The sequence below is a fragment of the Prinia subflava genome, chromosome 6, assembly GCF_021018805.1.
Source record: "Prinia subflava isolate CZ2003 ecotype Zambia chromosome 6, Cam_Psub_1.2, whole genome shotgun sequence".
In the NCBI taxonomy this organism is placed as follows: domain Eukaryota; kingdom Metazoa; phylum Chordata; class Aves; order Passeriformes; family Cisticolidae; genus Prinia; species Prinia subflava.
The window spans coordinates 28,317,617-28,339,393 of NC_086252.1; the positions used below are offsets into that span (position 1 = coordinate 28,317,617).

Below are 21,777 nucleotides of genomic sequence, written 5' to 3' on the forward strand. Positions count from 1 at the left end.
TCAGAAAGTGTGTCTTCTCCCCAGCCCAGCATGGAAACTCATGTCCTGTTGATTTCCTGGGGAGGTGGGTCTGTGTGAGGGTCACAGGATTAAGTACATAGCCTGATCACAGGTCCTTAGCCTAGATTTGGCCTGTAGCCCACTCTTTGAAAACTTTTCTCCTAGGTGGTCAACTGATCAGCAATGTGGAGTTTCATTCCCTTGTGATAGCCTCAACCAGCACAGCAGAAGGGCAAAAGGCTTTAACAAACCGTGGAGGAAAAGAAAGAATAAAAACTAGCTGTAGAAACATTTAAAGGTAGCAGTGGAGAGAAAGTTTTGTGGTGATAAATCCTTGAAACACTTCAGACAATCTTTAGACTCCACCTAGCATCTCAGTCTGTATAACCTGGTTTATAAAAACCTGAAAATGGACTGGTTTTGCATCAAAGAACCAAACTTGCCACACTCCTTTTCTTTGATGTGCTCCCTTCTGGACAGGCCCCCCAGCTGCATCTGAAGCAAGGCAGGTTAACCCCAAGCTCCCCCACCACACACTCCTCTCTCCTGACAGCAAATGAAGATCAAGCCATGAGCACCCATCCTCCAGCACCAAGGGAGGCAGGACTCAATTCTCTTGTACAGCAAGAACAGGGGAGAAAAAGAGCTCATCTTGTGTCTTTTAAACAGCGTAAATCCTACCAGTTGGATAATGCATTTTAAGGCCTGAGTTTCTATCTTAGACTAATCTCTAGAACTCAGTATTTTCAAAAGCCAGTCATAGTTTTTCAGTCCAGCTGGGGCTGGATCTCACTCTTCCCCACAATATCATGCATGGAGGGCAGAAAATGTTTTACTCCAAAAGGCAGCAGGGTGACTGACTAGTTATTTATCTTCCCAAGACCATGAGAGACAGTGTTACAACTAAATCCTGCCAAGTCCCATACTCAGTCTATGAACAACTTCACTGCTCACTAAACAGAACTCACACCTGAGCAACTTCATTAGAAATAAAATCCCACGCATTTCTCTTTCTTCATTTTGGGTCCAGGTGTTCGAGCTTTCCTTGAAGAAAAGTCAGAATACTGAGAATTAGGATGTTGGTTTACAGCACTTGAGGTGCAGGGTACAAATTTCGCACGCTCACACTCTCGATCCACATCACAGCAACTCCTGGTGGTATCGCTGCCTTTCCTGGGCGCAGCACGAAGCCCTTCCACTACTATGTGCTAAAATGAGTTGTCAGGTATTTAACACACACTCACACAGTAAATGTGGATTCCAGTCGCTGGTGTACTAAGCCTTACAATATTCTAGAGGTTCTGTGAACTAGAACACAGCTATATTGATTCTCACAACCTATGAACATGGTCACTTTTTAATCAATTTAAGGATCTTCCTGAATAGCCGGACTAAATAAACATCAGTGGGGTTTTTGTGCCCTCAGGTGGGTTTTAATGCATTTTCTATTGCAATGGTCTTTTTTAGTTCATGACTCATCCCACATTCTAAAGAGTTCTTAGATCTCTCTCTTTTTTCATATCCTATGCTCCTTCTGGTTCATACCACTGTCTTCCTTTGGATGCTTTTCTCCCCATTCACTTTCCCTTCTAGAGCATCACCTAAAAGGAGTCCCAGTGGCAGGAATGTTATTGTTGGTTTTGTTTTCTGTTCTCAGCAAGTCACAGATAATTCTTCTGGTCTATTGGCAGCTCATGTGCTGACACAGCATACCTCTGGTTTGGTTTAATGTTGTTTTGTTCTAATTTCCTGATTATCTGTACTGTCCTGGTCCCCTGCATCCTTCAGTATTTCTCCTTCCTCTCTGGAAGAAAAAAAAAAATCTGGCATCCTTCCCTCATCTTTCTTTGTGAACACTGAGGCAAAAAAATTAATTTAATGTTTTTGCAATATCTGCCTCTTCTGTCACTAAATTATCCTTGTCATCTTCCTAAGGCTCCTCACTGACCTCTTGTTCCTTCTGTACTTGGAAAACATCTTAATCTCTTCTTGTAATCTTCCTTTTGTCTACCACATACCCCTTTTTCCTTTCCTTATTTTCCTCTGACCCTTTTCTTTCATCTTGCTGCTGTAATCTTTACACTCCACATTTTATCTGATACTTTTCACTACATGGAAATGCCTTCCAAAGTCCTTTATTATTCCTTTCCAAAGTCTTTTACTGTTCCTTCTGGGTTAGCCTAGCAAGGGAAAGAAAGTCCTTGATTCTCTGTTTGCCTTAATAATACCTTTAAATTAAAAAAAACAAACAGGAAAAACAACAACAAAAACCTGGCTGTGTTTGGCATGGCTGGACCTTCAGCAGGGCTTTGTTTCTTGGTTTTGAGTGCACCAAGCTGAGAGGGTGATCAAGAGGCCAAGCCTGTCCCACCTTGTATGGGCAGGGGCTCTCAGTCATGTGCCAAGAGGGAATTCAGGAGGAGAAATCAGGTTCCTCAGCAGGAAGATAAGGCTGTCCCTGCCTGCAGCAGAGACCTGCCTCCCATCTGCTCTTGCTGTGATTTCAGGCGACTCTAGAGTTCTTTTTGGAAGGTTTTTGACATCACCAGTTGGAAGGCAGATGGCACTTGCAGGCAGCCTCAGCATTTGCCATCATAAAGGAGAGCCAGATTCAGACGACTGGGCTGAAAGGATTTGCTGTGGGGAAGCAAGGACATGAAGGCAAGTCCATCCTCCCCAGGATTCCCCTGCTGGGAAGGGGCTGAGCTGTAAAATGGCTCATGCCTCAGAAGACTGAGGTTTGTCGGGGCTGTCTCACACATACTCTGCCCCACGCTGACTGGATCTGGTGATAAGGCAACTGCTTTTTCAAACTGCAATTTTCAAAATTGCCTTAACTGGTAATCCTGGAAAGTTGCTCATTCATAAAAAAAGAGATTTTTAAAAGGAGAAGGAACCCCTGTGACAATCCTCATGTGTCCCCTTCCACCAGCTACTGTGGCAGCGTATCCACGGCTTCTGGCTGAGCTACCATGTGTTAGAAAGTCATCCATCTTCCCCTGAAGCACTGGTAGCCTTAGGGGCCCTATCAAGTGATGGAAAATTCATCACATCCTTACAGATCACAGTGGTTAATTACCCTTCTGGTTTAAAAAATAAAGGTTGTCTCCATTCTAGTTTGAATTTGTCCAGCTTCAGCTTTCAGTCCTTCCCAGTTCCAGTAGGGACATGTCATGTTCTTTTGTGAGAATCACATCCTCAGAGTATGTGTCAGTGATAGGTGCAACAGAGATTTAAATCATTCATTATTAAAAAATCCAGAATATTCTTATTATTCCTTAAACTACACATTTTTTGCCATGAATTTGTGGCAAGGAGTTCCACAGACTAAAACACTCATAAATGTGAAGAAATACAATTTATCTCTACCATGGGTCTACCTGGAAAAATGAGTCATACACAAATCAAGCCACTGAAGTGACAGAATGTCAAAGGGGCTGCAGTAAACTGAAGAGCAGCAGCAGTACCTGGAAATTAGGGATGGGGTTCAACGTTGGCAGCCAGGCTGATCTTGGGTTTTCTTGGTAGCGGAAGGGGCCATTAAACGCCTGAGTAATGGCACTCAGATTGAAGGCACACACTGCTGAGGCAGCTATGCTGTTTCTGGAAAAGGGGAGGGGAAAAATATCAATTTAATCATTAGAACATTGACATTTTCATCATAACAGACATCAAACTCCACTCAAATAAAATACACATAAATTGCTAGGTAAATGTACAGTGATACCAATCTCACAGGGAGTAAAAATAAATAAATAAATAAACTGTAAAATGCAGATGATTTGTGTGGCAATACTGAGCAGGAATTTTAAGTTTGGTTTTAAAATGTCAGAGATTTATGGGCCATGGAAGCAGTTCTGACAAGAAAGGAATACAGTTTAATTTGCATGGATTATTTGTGTCTGGTTTTACTTTCATTTTTTTAACAATCCATCTACCTTTATTGATTACAAACAAGCTAATTTTTAATCTCTTGTTCTTTTCTCAAGGTGAAACTCTGTTTCTACGGGTTCCTGAAATCTTTGGCTATAAAATATATCACCTACTATTATATTTATATAATAAATAAATATTTATTATTTATTATATAAATATAATAAATGGAAGGGAAAAGGTGACAGTGACAATCCAGCTGGTTCTGACAGCAGCTCAGCATGCAGAAAGGTCTTGCTAATTTGTGAAAACTTCTGTTTTCAATGGCCACAGTTCACTTCTGTGTGTTCCCAGGAGGGAGCAGGATCTGTCTGGGGCAGACTGTTCACCAAGCACCCTCAGCCAGGGGAGGCACAGCACAGTGAGGGAAATGCTGCTGTAGGAAGGACTCTTTGCAAAGGAATGTGTTTCAAGGATGCTGGGCTGCCCAGCCACACTGCACACAGATCAGTTGGCCTTTGCTGTTCCATTTCAGTCCTGGAGGAACCATTTCTGCAGGGCCCTGGGCCAGCTCATCTCCTCCTGCCTCAGGAGGATTGGAGGGCACTTCCTAGATGGTGACCTCAACAAAACTGACCCAGAGGGACATTTGGTAAGTGATGATCGGAAATTCAAACCTGCTCCCAGTTCTTTCTTTCCTCCCCCCCGCTTTTTTTTTTTTTTTTTTGGAAAGCCACAAAGTTTAGAGAAAAAAAAATCAAAATAAAACTAAAAATAGGGCCAGAATGAGAGACTGATTCGTCACGGTGCCTTTTAAATAACCCAACTCCTGCTGTATGTATCTTTCTGCTAATTAAGGCAATTTGAATTCCCTGAAAAGAACTTTTTAAATTTTTTTAACTAAACCAATAATTACACTCTTTTGCACACACAAAAAAAGCCTTTCTTCTCCATTCCAGGCTGTAAAGCAGAAGAACAGATTCTTTCAGAGCATATTTCTTCCTAGCAATACAACATCAGGAAGAACTTCCTGCTTTGCCTTCTCATTCCCTGCTCCCCCCTGCCCCTTGCATCCCCAGAATGATGGAGTAGCTCACTTTGAACATGTCAAAGCAACGCCAGGCAAACCTTTCTCCACTTTTGTCTGAACACTGCTGATGCAGTGCATGCTCACAGACAGCAGCTTTTAAGACAAACTTAATGATGGATGACAAGTAAATGCCTCGAGGCGCACACAGGAAAAAAAAGACAATGAGGGAGAAAATGAAAAAGGAAAAGAAAGAATAAAATTCCACTAGTCTAATGAAAATACTTAGAAAAAAAAAAAAAGAAGGATATTTTTAGGGCCCTGCTAAGGACTTCATAGTTTGGTCTTTTATCTTTGCTGGAAAGGAGAAAGGAAAGAGGTTTTCCATTAAATTTGTGGACCATTTTCTTTTCCATCTGTGGCCTGGCATATTTCCCATCCCTCCTTCTGAAAAGTTTGATCCCAGTCTCAAGCCAGTGACATCAACTGGTGCAGCTGGTCCCTGTGTTTTGGTGTGAAGTGTAACTTCCTTTATTCCCACCTTCTACCTCCTGTGACCAACTAGTTTGTTTAAAAAATGGGTTAAGTTCAAAGAGGTTTTAACATTGTCTCTATTACCTCCCAGAAAATTTTAATAAAAACATATTAAATATTTCATCAGCAGCTTCCCCTAAAAACTCTCTTTCCCACTGATTCAGCTGGGTATAACATAACATGAAGCAATAAATCTCTACGTGGGTGTTACCACAACCACTGACTCCCCTTTGTTATAAGATGACCCTAAATTCATTAAACATGAACCTTCCGAAGTAAAAAGTACCTGTAAAAAACAGCAACAACAACAAAAAAATCATAGTTTTGTGTTGCATTGGCATTTTTTCACAAAGAAACTCAGACTGGTGCATAAATTAACCCTCTTTGGTATGCAGAGCTCATGCAGCATGATATAAGTCCCAGTGAAAGTTAAAAGAATAATTACCATTCTTTCTCTAGTCAGATGACAAATTGGAACATTTTCTCTTTGAACTTTTAAAAGAACACCATGTTGTAGACCCAAAATGTTATTTGATCTAACTTCAGCTGTTATCACTTACTAATTTCTTCAATTAGACAAATGTTGCGTATTCATTGTCTTCAGAAGACAGAACAGAGATCCCACATCCCTGATGTACAAAGAATGCTCAAGTGTACCCAGAGGGGACAGGTAACACTCATCACATCTCATGTTAAACTTGGGAGATGGACACAGAAGAAGAGAACTGTCCCAGCCAGAGCTGGTCTATGTCTCCCCTTTGATTGTCCAAAAACGTCACCAATTTGATAAATAAAATACAGTTATTAATAGATTTCTCATTTCCAACTCCCATTCTTGGCTGGATGAATGGACAAATGGATAGATAAAACATTATCACTATAGGCACAGAGGTCATCTCCAACTGTAAAAAAACCCCAAAAGGGTCAGCTCAAGTGCCCAAAGCAATAGCCAGATTTCATTTTAATGTTCAGGAAGTTTGGCTAATATCCTCTAAATGTTTTTAAAGAATGACTCATATGCCTTTCAATCTGAGGACAAATCTTCCCCTTGTCCACAGCCAAGGTGCAGTGCCCAATCATGTTTATTTTTTCTAGGTGCTTCTCCCTTTTGACTGACATTGGGAATGAGGGAACAGAAACAAAACTTGGAAGAGGGATGAGGGTGGCCAAACACCCATTTCCTGGAATTTACAGAGGTGGAAGAACATTCAGGCTCTGTTGACTCACAGTGAGGCTCCCCAACAGCACTTTAGCTCAAGAAGCTGAGGCTGGTGTTTTGTGACTTCAGGGGCTGAAGTTGAAGCCCTGTCACACCAGCAGGCGACACATTAAACAGGAGGGTTTGTACTTCAGTGGGGCTGCACTTCTTTGGTTTTCTGTGGGCTCCCTGGCCCTTTTTCATACGGGCAGTACAGCACTGCACACAAAAACCCCTAAGAAGCTGGCTGCCCAGCACAGGGAAGGCACTTGGAGCATTTGCCATATGGAGTAACTACTCAGATTTTCATTCTCTAGTTCACATGTCAGGCTAACACCCCCCTGGAGAACATGCATTATTGAAACTCAATACCATGCAGACTGGTTATAGCTTGAAACTTATCATCCTAGCCTTAGGCATCAGAGAAAAAGTTATTTGAGTTTTCCTGACTTAAAAATATACATCATGAGTTTTTTAATATATTTTTTAATTAACTCCTCTTCTCCTTTCTGCTTTCACAGCTACACTAAATCATTCCAATTACAAGTTTTTTCAATATCAAGCCAAGAAGAGGTGATTATGAAGTATCAGAAATCATACCTTCCCCTCAGAGTTCCAACACTGTTTTTGATTTGTGGACCTCAAACAGTCTGTGGCAGAGGTAAAGATCCCGCCTTGGAAATCCTCAGTGGCTTGTGGCCCTCATGACCTTGCTATTACAGTGTTGTTCAACTGCAATAGATGCTGTTTTCAGTCTAGGCTGTTGTGATCCCATCTGCCTCATTCTTCTCCTTCCAGCCCTTCTCTCCCAAGTGTGTGCACCTGTCCATCTCATGGGCCAGCTCCAGTGTCACACAATTGCATCAGATTGTCCAGGCAATTAGCTTGGCTGGAAATTAATGTGCTTTCTGTCAGGTCATTTTTAGATCATCTCTCTAAACTACACAAGTTGCACTGTCTCTACAAAAGTCTGAAGTCTGTCAATGCCCAGGTTTGTATCAAATTAAGTTACCCTAAAACTGCACAGTCATCTTTTATGGACTCCAGGAATCTGTGAACCATGGATTAAAAACACTGTCCTAGAGGCTACATTGTCATGATGGGTAACACAGACCTATCTATTCTTTCATGTTTACCAAATGATCTTTCAAAAATGATTGCTCAGCCTGTCTTAGAAATCAATACATTGTCACTCTCAGACTGCTGGGGATAGAGGAAGGGCAGCAAAGCCAGTGCAACTTACACATTAGTAGTGAAGACACCGTAGATCAGATCTTGCTCAGGAAGGTAGAAGGTGCTTTGCAGTTCATTGTAATAGAAAGGGATTTCTCCAGCACGGGAGCAGTTCAGTCTGGCCTTCATGAAAGTTGTCCATGTGTCCTCCAGCAAAAACCTCCCTCCAATATCATTTTTGCAAACCCTTGCCACACGAGAATACACTGTTTTCCCACAGTCATGTTCCACCGCGTTCTCACGGAAGAAGAAGTAGGTGAACAAGCCGATGTCATAGGCAGCAATAAAGTTAGGCTCTGAAAAACAAACATTTGAAGAGATTTATATAGGTTAGAAATCAATCCATGCTCACTGACTTGCTCACTGCATTGCGCTGCCAGCTCCATTTATGCAGTCTGTCAAAGCTTGGACCACTGGGAGTTTGGAGTCAGCAGAGGACATAAAAACAGTAGATGGGGATAATGATATATGAGGATATAGCTCTGGTACCTTTTTCCAGATCTTGGAAAGGCCCCATTGTTTCTCCACTTTATTGGCAAAGCTGCTACTGATTTCAGTGAAAGCAGAGATCAACACTTTGCATGTGCATGACTATTCTCTGTACCTATACTCCTTTTACAAGACAAAGCCCTCCCATTGGGCTGCTTCACCTATTCCCTTTTGAAGTGGACCATATGATGTGTTAAATATGCTGTGTGCATCCGCCCCATTCCCCAGACAGATGCACTGAAATGTTCAAGCTACTCTCCCAGCACTGTCACATCTGGCTTTTATCATGAAACCTTTCCAGTTTCTAGGCACAAAAGATTATCCTATGTCCATGAAACAAAACCATGTCAGATACTGACAGCAGTGAAACGTGCTCTCCTTAATGCTTTTTCTCCTAAAATTTTCGGTATTATTTTCACAATAATTGAAAAGAATATTTCATTTAGTAGGTTTAATAATAAATATTTTAATTTGGAATATAACAAAGCTTTAAAGTGTATAGTCTTTTATCCTAAAAGTTTCTTTGGTAAAATGAAAAGTTTGGCCAATGAATAATATTTGATCAAACAAACAAACAAACAACCTTCTCCAAACCTGTTGGTTTTATAGGGTGTTTTTACAATGTTCATTTCTGAATAGTGTTCAACAGAAGAAGAAAAAAGGGAAGTATGGAATTCCTTTAGAGCTGTAGCCCAGGAGTGGAAGGAGAACAGAGAAAAGGCAGGCCAGTGCTGCTGCAAGGCAAGTTTGGGTGGCAGATAATGGTACAGCAGGAGGGGTATTGCAAATCATCTCCTGCCAAACTTTCTCCTTCAAACTAACCATGAACCTTAACGGGACCATTGTGATCTCCAATCTGACCTTATGTCTAACACAAGCCAGTAAATTTCACCCTGTAATTCCACCATCAGACCCTGTAACTAATAGGAGAATTAGACCACATCTTTCCAAGGAGATCAGATCTTACTGGACAATGTCACCTGGCTTTACATCCATCACTTTCCTCAGTGACTTGTTCAAATGACTAGACTGACCCAGCTGCAACCTGTACTTCTTTTCCCACTTGACATTATCTGGTTTCAGCTTCCAATCACAGGTTCTTGTCATGACTTGTCTGCTAGATTAAAGAACTTTATCCTTTCCAAAATCTTCTCTTGATGTAAGTACCTCCATATCACGAACAAAACACCTTTTATCTCGTTTTCAGAAAGATAAATAAATTGAGCCCCTTAAGTCTCTCACTGTGAGGCTGGCTTTCCAAGTTTCAAATCACTGAATGGCTCTTCTGTGAATCACCTTCAGGTTTTCTGTTTCTTGTTGAAAAGTGGCCAGAACAGGACGAAATTACTCCAATGTCACCAGTGCTGCACAAGGTTATAAATCCAAGAGTCACATTAGTTTTTCCAGTCACATACGAGAACTTCAGTTACTGTTTGTCTTCCTTAAACTCCCCTGTTCCAACGTGGCTTCCTTCTGAAGCTTGCATTCATGCACAGACAAGAGGAACATGTTTCCAATGAGTGTATATGGGCTATGATGCCTCTTGGTCCTAATTTGCAGTCCTTCCTGATGACATCCTTTCCTTACACTCCAGGTCTCCATACTGACTTAAGTATGACTGCACAAGCCTAGTTCAGTCTTATTAAGCTTTAGAGAGTGCACAGTCCCACTGCTCTTATCTTTAATTGAAAGGCCCTGAAATCTAATAGAAAGATTTCAAATATCTGGTCAACTTACCTGGGTAAAAGGAGATGGGGGAATATTGGGGTCTCCATCACTACAGTCTGCTCAGACTAGAAGTGCTTTGCCCCAGTTGGAAGGTGTGGACTCAGTGCAGGAATTACTGGTTGAAATTCTACAGCTTGCATGATGCAGGGTATTATCATGCTAGGGCAAGAGATGCTTTTAATAACTATAAATCCACATCAGCATGGACTCACATGGAACATAATGTGCTGTGAAATTTCTCATTTTTGAAGTGATCTTGCACTGAAACCAGGCATCTTCCGCTGAGTCAGTGGAAGTAAAGAGTGCCTATCACTCTGCAGAACTGGGTCAACAATATGATGCTTTAAGTTGATTTTGATCTTCAAATCTTTGAGCGGTTTTCTTGTTAAAATGATGTATTTGGTCATCTCACAAGACAGAGACCTATATATATGTTAAGTAGCCTGTAAGACCCACTTTCTACATTCTAAATCAACTTTTCTGAAATAATTCCAGGCTCTTTTTAAATGTCTTCTAAGCTGCATTGATTATTGCTCCGGAAGCCCTCCCCCACCATAACGCTGGATCTCAATATGAAAAGAGAGAGAAAGATTTACAAGCCTGTCAAGCTGACTTTAATACATTTCTTGCTCAGATGTGACCCACATGACTTTACCATTGAGCCATTTGGAGTTGTATTGTGCTGTCCTAAGTGGGGGAACATTTCCAAGGCTGCGGTAAATAGCAGGATCCCGTCCAGAAAAATCAATCACAGTTGCAGCATAGAGTTCTCCTCGTGATGTAATCACAGCTGTCGAGTTATGCCGAGGGTCGTATGGGCACCGAGCCACTCCATTAATTCTGTCAATGATTTTGCTGAGATTTCCTACCTGTGTTTAAAAGGAGAGAGAAGAAAATTTAAAGAGCACCTGACTTTCTTAATGGTATCAAGAATTTGGTTTACCCGTGAGTACCTCCGAGCAAATCCCTGATTTTTAAAGATCAGGTAGCTATGAGAATGTAATCTAAGTGAAGACTGAAAATTGATCTTTACAGCCATCATTTGCCAATGTAAGAAGCTGTGTCTGAGCCTCACCAATCCTACTGCTTTGTACAAAGGGCGATTCCCCAGCCAATAAAGCCCAAATCCCCTTGGTGTAATCAGGTGTTCCTGACACAAGCACAGGTTTTTAATCTTCTGTAGACACTGCCTGAATACATACTGGCCTTAAAAAACCATACAAATAAACATTTCTCTGGGCCTGCTCCTGTCTGTCTTGAATCCAAAGGGAGTTTTGCCATTTATTTTAAAGGAATTTTCAAGTATTCAGCTCAGGAGGTTCTCACAGCTAAGCTTGTCTATATTCCCCATTTTTAGTGTCATACCCAAGGTTTACATGAGCAGCCCTTTGTCCAGACCAAACTCACTTTCTGCTCCCCAAATGCAGACACACTCATTGCCCCAAAGCAGCCCAAAGAAGAAAACCAACATAATTTCAGTCAGCTACATTTAGAACATGTCTTGTGCAGCCGTGATAGCCTGCAAATGACTGTCCTTCCCCAGAGCATGTATCCAACCCTCTCCATGACTGTAAAAGAGGTAAACCAGACCTGTCGACTGGAACACACTGGTGAAAAGGCATTGGTACCACAGGTAAAAACCTTCTTGCCATAAACAATCAGCACTCGGACATAGTTCTGGCACTCTTCCTATAGGGACACAAGACAGAGACAAAGGATTTTTGAAAACTTGATTACATTAAAAAATACCTGTACTGCAGCAGGAATCACCTTCCTTAGCTCTAACTCGGGCTGAGGTTTGTTGCCTCAAGCAGCACACAGCTGTAGGGAGCCAGCAGTTCAAGTCAGCAAGCCCCATTTGCTGGTTATTTCTCTAACCGTAGCCCTGCACAGTCCTGGGGTAGGATGTTATCCATCAGGTCAATTCTGTCATAGCTACAAGTGCCTCTTTCTGTGCTCTGCTTAGATCGGAGGAGAAATTCTCCCTTTTTCCATGATGATACTTCTGACCTATTTTCCCAGTAATGCTGCAGCTTTGAAAACATTACCCAGACACCAGCTCCAGTGAAGGACAGCAGGTCTGTCTGCACTATAATTCAAACCAGTGCCAGCAGGAAAACAGCAGGAACTTCTCTTTAATAGACCAAGCTGGTCAGAGAATCTCGTGCTTGAACGGGCTGTTACTTCCTGCCTCCCAGAAGATTGTGTGGATTTTCAGGATTTTCCATGGTAGAAGGCGTTTCTCTTTCAGGCCAGGCCAGTGAGAAATAGCAAGTTCCCAGTCTTAGTTGCTTGAACACTTGCTGGTACCAGCAGGCAACTCCCTCCACATGCCAGTCTCCAAAGGTGTGGGGGTCCTGATGTCCCACGCTGTGCTGGGGTGGCAGCACAAGGCTGCAGTTGCCTTTTTGTTCAGCAAATCACCCTCATGTTGTTAGAGAGAGCCATGGTCTCTCTTTCTCCCCACAGCCTCATATCCAGAGACCTGTGGAGTGCAGATCAGGCTAACTGAGTAGCTACTGGAGTTAAGTAGTGGCGGTGGAGAAGGCCACATAAGGCAGGAACTTTCTAACAATTCACACAGGAAAAGGAAGGTGAGAGACTAATGTGCAATTCCCAGAGGCAGTGCAAGAGGCTGCAGAGCCACCTGCCCCAAGGATCACCCAAGGATCCCCAGCGAGCCACGTGCACCAGCCTGCCTGCCCCGGGCCCTGGGCCACCTCAGAGGAGAGGATATGAGCAATGACTGGGCTCCAAGGGAAGAAAGTCTATTATGTTATACCATAAACAGAAAGGGAAACTTGTTAAAAAACAGCAACCTCAGCTGGGTTACCCGGGCTGCTTTGCTTTCTTCCCTCCAATAGATCATCATTTGCCACTAAGTTGAGCCTACAGCTGCAGACATCACTTCTCCCTCCTGTAAGCAGCAATCATTCAGCAAGCCCCTGTCTCACAGCGCTCCGTGCTGTTGATCATTTCCCTGAAGACTTCATTTGCAAGACTCAGCAGTGTAAAAACACTCTCTATCATCTGGAAAGGAAGGGGCTTGCCTAGCTGGATTACACACTATCTTATTTCATTTGCTGCATGGAAATGATTCAACATAGGAACCCGCCAGGGTTAGCCACAGATGGCAACTGCATGGACATGATGTGTGATCCTTGCTTTTGAATGACACAGAATGCACTCCAGAGCCAGCCCAGAGCACTTGCCCAGCCTGGAAAGAGGCTACTGAGTGCCACAGAGCACATGCTGCCAGTGTTGAGGGGCAGCAGGAATCAGCCAGTGCCTGGCACCCAAAAATGACGTGGGAGCTTAGATTCATAGCTGGGTCAACTCCATTTATTTCAGAAGCAGATCACTCATGGTGACTGTGCATCAGTCTATCAAACAGGACCTTGAGAAGCACCCTCCCACCTGCTGTGTGTTGAGAATAGTGGTCTCATTGCTTTCTTTAACAAGACAAAGGGCTTGCTAGCCTTTCTGCCCTCTCCTGTCATTGCTGTGTGCTGCTGAGAGCCCTGTCAGCTCCTTCCTGCCCTAGAGATGTCTGTGTTTCAGGACTGGGTTAAGTAATTTCTCTTTCTGTAGAGTACAGTTATTCAATCCCACATAATTTTAGGACCACTATACATTTGACTGCAAAGTACTAAAAATTCTTGAATGAATGCTGTTTAAAAAAATAATTAGGTCATCTCCCAAAAGAGTGTTGTTTTCAGAATATGACTGATTTGCCATCTAACCTAGAATGCAGTTCTGTACTCAAATTTCACACAATAAGAGAGTATCCAACTGCTCCCCTTCAGTGCCACCATCCTTTGCTTTGTGTAAGGTCTGAGCACAGCTACTGACCTAGAACAGCCAAGATCAGTTATGTTGCTGGACCTTTTCCTGCCTAGCTACTACAATGTATCCCCAACTAAAACCCTGTCCAGTAAAAATCTAAAATCCTAGTTTGGAGAATTCCCTTTATTTGCACAGAGCTATATTGCAGATTAAAAACTTCTATTTCTATAAAAATTTTCCCAGCTGAGAAGATAGCACACAAAAGAAATTCTGTGGAAGGTTATGTGCTGCAGTCTACTGGCAGTGATGAACATGTTGCACACTTTAACTCCATTTTTACTGCTTAAAAATAATGCTGCCAGGTATGGACCTTGTCCACCTGTAGCTGTTCCTATGAGTTAACTGAGGAGGCATTTTCCCTAGACCTACCTAACTGATGGTGGTAACAGCACTCCATGCTCCTGGAGGAAGAGCAGTGATAATGTGTTCATTTCATGCACTGGTCTCAAAGCAATTTAGACACTTAAAGTCATGTTCTGAAACAGAGGCCCATTGTGTGCCCTGCTCTCTCAGCTGGGGGAATCGAAACAACGCAGGTGCTGAACCCGCTGTGGTGACACACTGGGTTAGAGGATACACACAAGGGTCTAACTGCCAGACCACATCTCTCCAGCCTGCCTGCCTGCCCCAAAGTGGAACACAGTGCCCACCTTGTGTTTCTGACTGCTGTACCCATGGCCAGTCACATCAGTCTATGAAACCCCCAACAAAAGCAAAGAAACAGAACCACTTAAACGTTCCAGCTTGCAGGATTTTTCTCAAGACAGTGAGGTTTAATTAGATCCTTTTACTACCCCATTCTCAAAATAAATAGCAAGGAACAGCCTCCTCTCTGTGTTCTTTAAACCAGACTGGATTTATTCTGAAAAGTCATTCAATACAGTGCTCTCTGCAACAAGTCATAGCTGAGGCAACTGGTTAGTAAAATGATCTCACAAACCCCTACAGAAAATAGGAACTATTTAATGCAGTTTCTTCCATGTGTCTGGAAATTCTAGGCACACAGGAAGCAAAAATCAGATGGGCTGTAATATAAGGAGAAAATCTGGCAGGTTTAAACCCACCTCTGTCCAGACAAGACAATATTTGGATCCTGCTCTCACATTATGGAGCAGACAGTTAAATCTGTGTATGATCAGTCTGCAAATCTCATCACCAGAAGATATTACAGGGATCAAGAGATTAAGGTTTTAAATAAAGGGGGAAGACTGCATATTTATATGGTTAATAAGAATAACTCAGATATATTAGTTAGGATTATTATTAAATATATGGCAGAGCTGATAAAAAGCTGTGGCTCACCACCAAAGAATTAAGCATATTTCTGATTTCCCTGTGAATTTTATGTTACACACTGAAGTTCTTGCTCCTTCCCAAAATTACTAGTACTCATCCTTTTATTGAGATAGGGCCATAAATTTAGAAGGTATCACTTTTCTCCAGCCTAAGGACCCTTGTTTTCCTAGAAAGGAAGAGGACATAACTTCTAATGCTCAACACCACAGGCCACAGGATCTCACAAGTCAGAGCAAAAGCACTGAAGGCCCTTCCTGCCACCTCCTCAGTTTAAGCCTATTCTCATTTATTGAATTTTTGTAGCATTTAGAATTACTGTTCAAACACTGTCTGTGAATGCTCTATGTCCATGACAGGACAGGACCAGGTCTCTTTCTAGCTCACAGAGACATCAGGTTGCTTTGAGAGCACAATCCAAACCTGAGGAGCAAGAACGGTGCCCTGTTACTGCCCTCATTCGTGTGGACAGATCAGCAAATGGAGGGGCTGACCTCCTGCAGCTTCCATTTGAGGTAAAATTCAGAAAGTTTCAGGTTGCTGCAAATAAGCCAGCTGTAGGTACTTCTTAGGTGTTCATTATGTCATCTCTAAACTCCAGAGTTCTAAAATGTTGTAAACCCTTAATCTCATTGTACAGCTGCATTTTTCTTTGCAAGCATAGCTATATATAGGCACTTCTTTAATGGCTTTCTAGTATAAATAAACTACCCAAGCCCTGTTGTCAGAGATCTTTTTAATTATTGGTTAACACTATTTCATCACATACTGATATATTTTACAGTTATACACTGTAGAAAAATAGCTGTTGCAGACAGTCTGCCATGCTCAGCAGAGAAACATGGACTCCTGGAGCACAACCTTAGAGAATCAGCCAGCAGAACTCCAAGTTACCCCTTCTGTGACATCTTAGAGTGCAGTAAACATTTAGTTTATCTGCTGCAGTTTATCCCAATTTATTAAAAAATAAGCCAGACCCAACTTGGTTCTTGAGCACTGCTATTGATACACTCTCAGATCTCTGTATTTACTTCTTTGGACAAGCAATTCTATTACTCAGTTTAAGCCAAGGTCCCAACCAAACCACCCTTCTCCTCTGAGTGGAACAGATAGTAAAGAGAATTGCTAATGATTTTTTAAAGCCAAATGTTCTTTAATAGACTTCTAATCAAATTTATTTGGAGGCTGATTCTGCATTGATAGCTTAGCAGAAGTAATAGGAACGTAGGTTCAGGTCTCTAGGAACAGTTACACAGGGGATAAAAGTAGTTCATGGCCTCCCAGTTACTTCTGTTTTCCCAGGGATTTCTATGGTGCCTCTCCTACCTGGATTCCTGTTATCCTTAAGCAGTGGGGAGTTTCCCAGTTCCACCAGATAAGCATCCTCTGTGTGACACATAGCCACTGGAAGGCCTGAAATTGCTCATTCCTCATTTAGCTCAGCAATTTCTATGCACCAATCCCATTCCACTGGGCTGAAGCCTTGGGCTAGGATTTCCCTGGAAGAAGCTATACTGGAAATGCAGCGGGACAACCTAGCTGGGTGCCTATCAGATATTACTCTCACTTCTCTCTTGCTCCAGAAGTGTTATTAGTGTATCATCTTCCTCCTGGCTACACAAAGCTCTTAGGACAGAACATAAGAGCTGCCATTTCTCACTGTCATTTTCACAAATGGTTTCTTTACACAGTTTAAAATGATGGTGTGCTGCTTTTGGAACATTAACAAATAATCCGGTGCTTAGAGAAAAGAAAGACCAAAGTTCTAATGTTTAAAAAGCCACAATTTTCCATGTTAGGCAAAATTCCTTAGATGTGGTGGATGGAGACTGTTATGCAGAGACAAACCAATTACAAACTAGGAACTGAGCAACTCCTAATGAAATTAAATACATCTTTTCCCCTTCTGCTGTATCCATCATTCATTTTAACTACAACCTCTGGATCATTTCATTTGGAAGACACAAAGAAAGGCAACATAACACTGACTTTGTTCTCTGCACTGTCTCAGTAATGTGGATGTTTTCCAGGGGACAGTTTAAAGATACTGATCATGCTACACTCTATAAATGCTGCAAAAATAAGAATGATTACTGTGGAAGCCAGCGTGGCTCTCCAGAGACATGGCAAGCAAAGCATGTACACTTCTTTGAGGAAACCACAAGTTTTAGTTGATAAAAATGACATCAATGAAAGAGACTTTTCTGAGGTGTTTGTTTTAATACTGCATGATATATTGCAGAGAGCTAATTTTAAAATCAGGTTCAGGAACTTATACATTAAGTGATTAAAATCTGATAAATTACTGTGATGAAAAATATCCTCAAAGTGAAATCACTCATAAACTTGCTGTTCTAGTGGAGCCCCAGCTGCGATGGTACTAGCCCAATATCAACATTTTTCTTAACAAACATTTAACCCAAAGATGGCAAAAGTTGCTAATGCCTCGATGTGTATATATGTGTATATATATATGTGTGTGTGTGTATGTATATAGTGATATGTGCCAGGATGGTTGGTGAGCAGGACCTAACAAAAAACCCCCATATTTTTAAAAGATATTATACATTAAATAAAGAGGAACAAAAGGGCTTTATGTATAAGCATGGACATTACATCCCAAGAGTAGTAACTGTGAAAAAGATTTAGTGGTCACAGTGGCCAAGGCAATTCTGCATGATCTCCAGTGGCAGAGGAGCTTACAAAACTGCCATGTGTATGAACTGTATATGGAAGGCTGTTTTAATCACACTGAGGCATTAGAGAGATTGACAAGGGAATACAGGTGAAAAACTGGAGTGTGCAGAAAACAGACAAAAAGTATTCAAGGGCAGCAGAAAAATTATTTAGAGAAAGAGGCTTGGAGAACTCATCTTTTTACTTCATCAAAAAGCCAAAGTACCGCATTGAAAAGAGCATATAAGTGCCTCTGTAAAAAATAAATACTGGTAACTAAAGGTCTCTTTAATCTAGCAAAGAATGGTGAAATGAAACCGAGCCACTCAAAACTGAAGCCAGATCCAAATCAAAACTAAAGTACATGTTACCAGGAAAGGCAGTCTGCCATCAGAACAATCCAGCAAAGCACAGGGGGTACATTTGCTTCAGGCCTTCAGTGCAAAACTTTCCATCTATTTCAAAAAGGTGCAGCAGAGAAACACAGATACTGAGCTCAATTTAGGAATAAACAAGTGAAATTCATGGCCAGAGGTGTCAGAAAAAATGGTACCTTCTAACCTTATATCTGAGACCCAGATTTTTCATCTGCCTCTTCTGTAGACAATAGGTACTCAAATAGGAAGTAACTATTATAATAATTACACTTCTGTGATATGCATTTTTTGGCTTTTATTATTGTGCTTCTCATTTTTCTTAGCATACAGCTCTGTGCATTTTAGGAAGAGAATTTCTAAGCAGCAGGAAGAATCTTATTTAGATACTCAACAGGCACAATAAAAAAGGCATTTTAATACATGAGCCAGTTTTGAAAGCTTCACCTAAAATACATACATTATTAAATGGGCAAGCAAAATTTACCAGTCATATAAGTTAGGCAAACTACACTGTGAATTAATGTAAGATCTGAAGATTCTCCTTATTTCTAGCCTCTATCACCACATATCTAAGTGCCTGACAATCCCTAACATATTTATCATCAAATCATCTGTGCTGGGTAGAAAGCTGCCATTAGTCAAGTTTTGACAAAGCAGAGCTGGGGCAGACAGAGCTCTGCACCTTGTACCACCACTGCACAGCAGAATCAGAAGTGTTCACAGTAGTGCTGCCCTCACCTGCTGCATTCACCCAGCCAAGGGCAGAGATCCTGGGTCAGATCTGGATTTAGCTGGAGCAGAGCACTTCAGCAGCTGATTAGACTGAACTTGGCATTTTTGAGTTGGCGCTGAGTCATTTCTCTGCAGTGTAACTAACAGTGAATGTAGAGGGGGACTCAGCTGTGGACACACAGGTTAGAGAAGATACAGACCTGCGAGATCAGTGTTTGCATAGCTACTGCTGAATCTTTCTGCCTTTGTAGCTTCCTGTCTTGTCAGAGTCTTAGCCAACACCTTTGTTTGCCAATAATTGTATATCAAGAAGCGCCTAGCAATCTGCTTAACTACTGTTCCTCCAAACTTCACTCATGGTCACTGCACCCACCAAATGATTTCAAACTCTGTGTTATAATCAGCATAAACTCAGCTGTTCAGAGCATTATGCTCATGAAATTTTTTGGCAAACCCTTTGCAGTGTGAGAAGGCAGCTGTGAAAATACTTAGCCCATTGCTTACTTTTGGCATAACAAAGATAGATTGAAATTACCCTAGAATTTGTTCAGTCATATGTATGTCAACCCTTTATCCAACAAGGGTGGACAAAATATTTCTGGGTTATAAATACAAATTCTTCATGAACAACAGGATACAATCTAAATCTCACAGACTTTACAATGGAATAAAAGAGGAAAACCTTTTTTGCACACCTAAAGTGCAAATACCACAAATTCAAAAATTCCTCATGTCTTGGATTTTGGAATTTTTCAATTTTGCCCTACTTTTTCTCATTGCTGGCCATGTTTGGTGTTTGCCCATCCCAACCTATTTTCCTTCCATGCTGATTCCTGCATAATGCAGTTTCTGCTTGAAACTCTAACAGATGTTCTAGACACCCATATTCCTGTCCTCCACAGCTACACAAAGCAAACTGTTGCCTATCTGGCAAAACTCAAGCTAGCTTTTTGTGTGTGTGTGTATATACAAGTTAATACAGCAATCACATCAACTTTATTATCTAAAAACAATATTGTCAATGGAAGATCAGTTTATCCTGTGTTTAAAGCAGCAAACTGGAACGTGGCAGATTCCAGCATTTTGGGCCAGCCACACAATCACTCTCTGCTTGATTGTCTGTGTCTAAGCAAAGACTGTGCTTATTCTGTCTTAACTTTTGTCCAGCTCCTCTGGTTAGCACTGAGAGCTCTTTGCAGGCTTGTACTAAAGACAATGGACACCCTCTCAGTTGAGGACTGAAGATTTTTGAAGAGGACAAATATCACATCTGAAAAATCAAAAATTTTCCTGCTTTTAGATAGATGCTTTTGTTTTAGCTTCTCAGAAGAAGGGCGGAAAGGCCCCGTGGCTGGATCAGAAATGCCTGCAAACCCTGAAACTTCTGGGACAGCATGTGCAAGTTCAAGCAATTCTTACTTCAAACTGCAGTTTAACAGAGTGCACCTGCCTCCATAGCAGCTCTGTGATATTCAACCTGAACAGATTGCAGTGTGTGAGCAGATTCAATTCTCGCCTTCCAGGGAATTATACAACTATGAACTCCAACTGCAAGCAAACATTGAATCCCATGTAGCTGAATGCCAGTGGCTCATTGCTGAGGACCTGGTCTAAGCCAGCCTGCCTGGCCTCATACCCCTCTGCAGGATGCTATCCCTGGCTTGCCACCATTCCGCTCTCTGATGTGTCACAAATTGTGTCCTCTCCAGCAGTGAAATCACCTTTAAATTTCATGCAGAGCAAGTGTAATAACTTGGATGGGGGGCCTTTGAAGTGGCTTGCTTGGTGATGCTTATACCCATGTGGCAGTACAGCTAAACTGCTGCAAATCTGCAGGCTCAAACTGGTGTCAGACATTCTCTGTCTGGATTTCACATGTTGTAAATATATTTACCCATAACATCACTGTAACAAAGCAAAACTTACCTCTGTTTTCCCTTTACTTTGACAGGACCTCCTAGTGTCTTCATCTGAACCCCATGCTGTTGCCTGAAAAACCAAAACACACAAGTCACACAAGAATGCCACCAACCACCACGTCTGGAGACTCCCCAAACAAAAGCAAGCATCTCCAGCCAATTTAGGCAGCCCAGTTTAAAGCAGCATTGTGACAGTAAACATGTACCTAACTCCCACTGTGCTCACAGTGCACACAAATGATAAATAGATGAGAAGTTCAGAGGCAGTGGCAACTGGAATGTTCACAGAGGACAGACTTTAATTTACATGTAAATATAACTTCTGATCATCATTCAGCTGAAAGGTCCAAGACTGAGCCCCACACAGCAAGTCATAATGTTCTTTTTCAAGAGGACAGTGCTGTATAGACCCCCAGCTTTCACCGCCAAAAAGAAAAATTCCCTACAGCAAAGTCCAGCAGTTCTGCACAAATCTGTCGATCTTCTTAAATTTACCCCCAAGATTATCTCCTTCTAAGGAACCCTGCAGTGAATCAAGCTGGATCAAAACTGGGAGCTGACAGGTGAAACCCAGAGAGATGGGAAGAGGGGAGAAAGGCTGATGGTGATTTGTGATGCCAGTCAAGTGGGGTCAGGTCCTGAGGCAGAGTAAAACACATTAGGGCTGAGGGCACTATTGACTGGAGGCTGAGAGCATGTGGGGTCCCCAGTCACCTCTGACTGCTTCAGAATGAAGAGGCCCCTTCCTTGACAAGAAAAGTCAAGACCAGAAGAGCTGCATTAGAGAGAACTTTTAGATTTAAAATATTTAGCAACATATCCAACTATTCAGTGCCCTCCCCAATTTTCCTC

At 41.9% G+C, this 21,777-nt stretch overlaps 1 protein-coding gene across 1 annotated transcript in view; it reads right to left on the bottom strand.

The window, feature by feature from the left end:
- Positions 1–21,777, bottom strand: part of SEMA5B (semaphorin 5B) — a 264,588-nt gene that overhangs the window by 58,690 nt on the left and 184,121 nt on the right. Inside the window, exons 6-10 of the mRNA XM_063400862.1 lie at positions 20,933–20,995; positions 11,673–11,771; positions 10,738–10,951; positions 7,876–8,161; positions 3,468–3,603 (exon numbers count right to left, since the gene is read on the bottom strand). Coding sequence (XP_063256932.1) covers positions 3,468–3,603; positions 7,876–8,161; positions 10,738–10,951; positions 11,673–11,771; positions 20,933–20,995 — 798 coding nt within the window. The remainder of the gene's footprint in view (positions 1–3,467; positions 3,604–7,875; positions 8,162–10,737; positions 10,952–11,672; positions 11,772–20,932; positions 20,996–21,777) is intronic.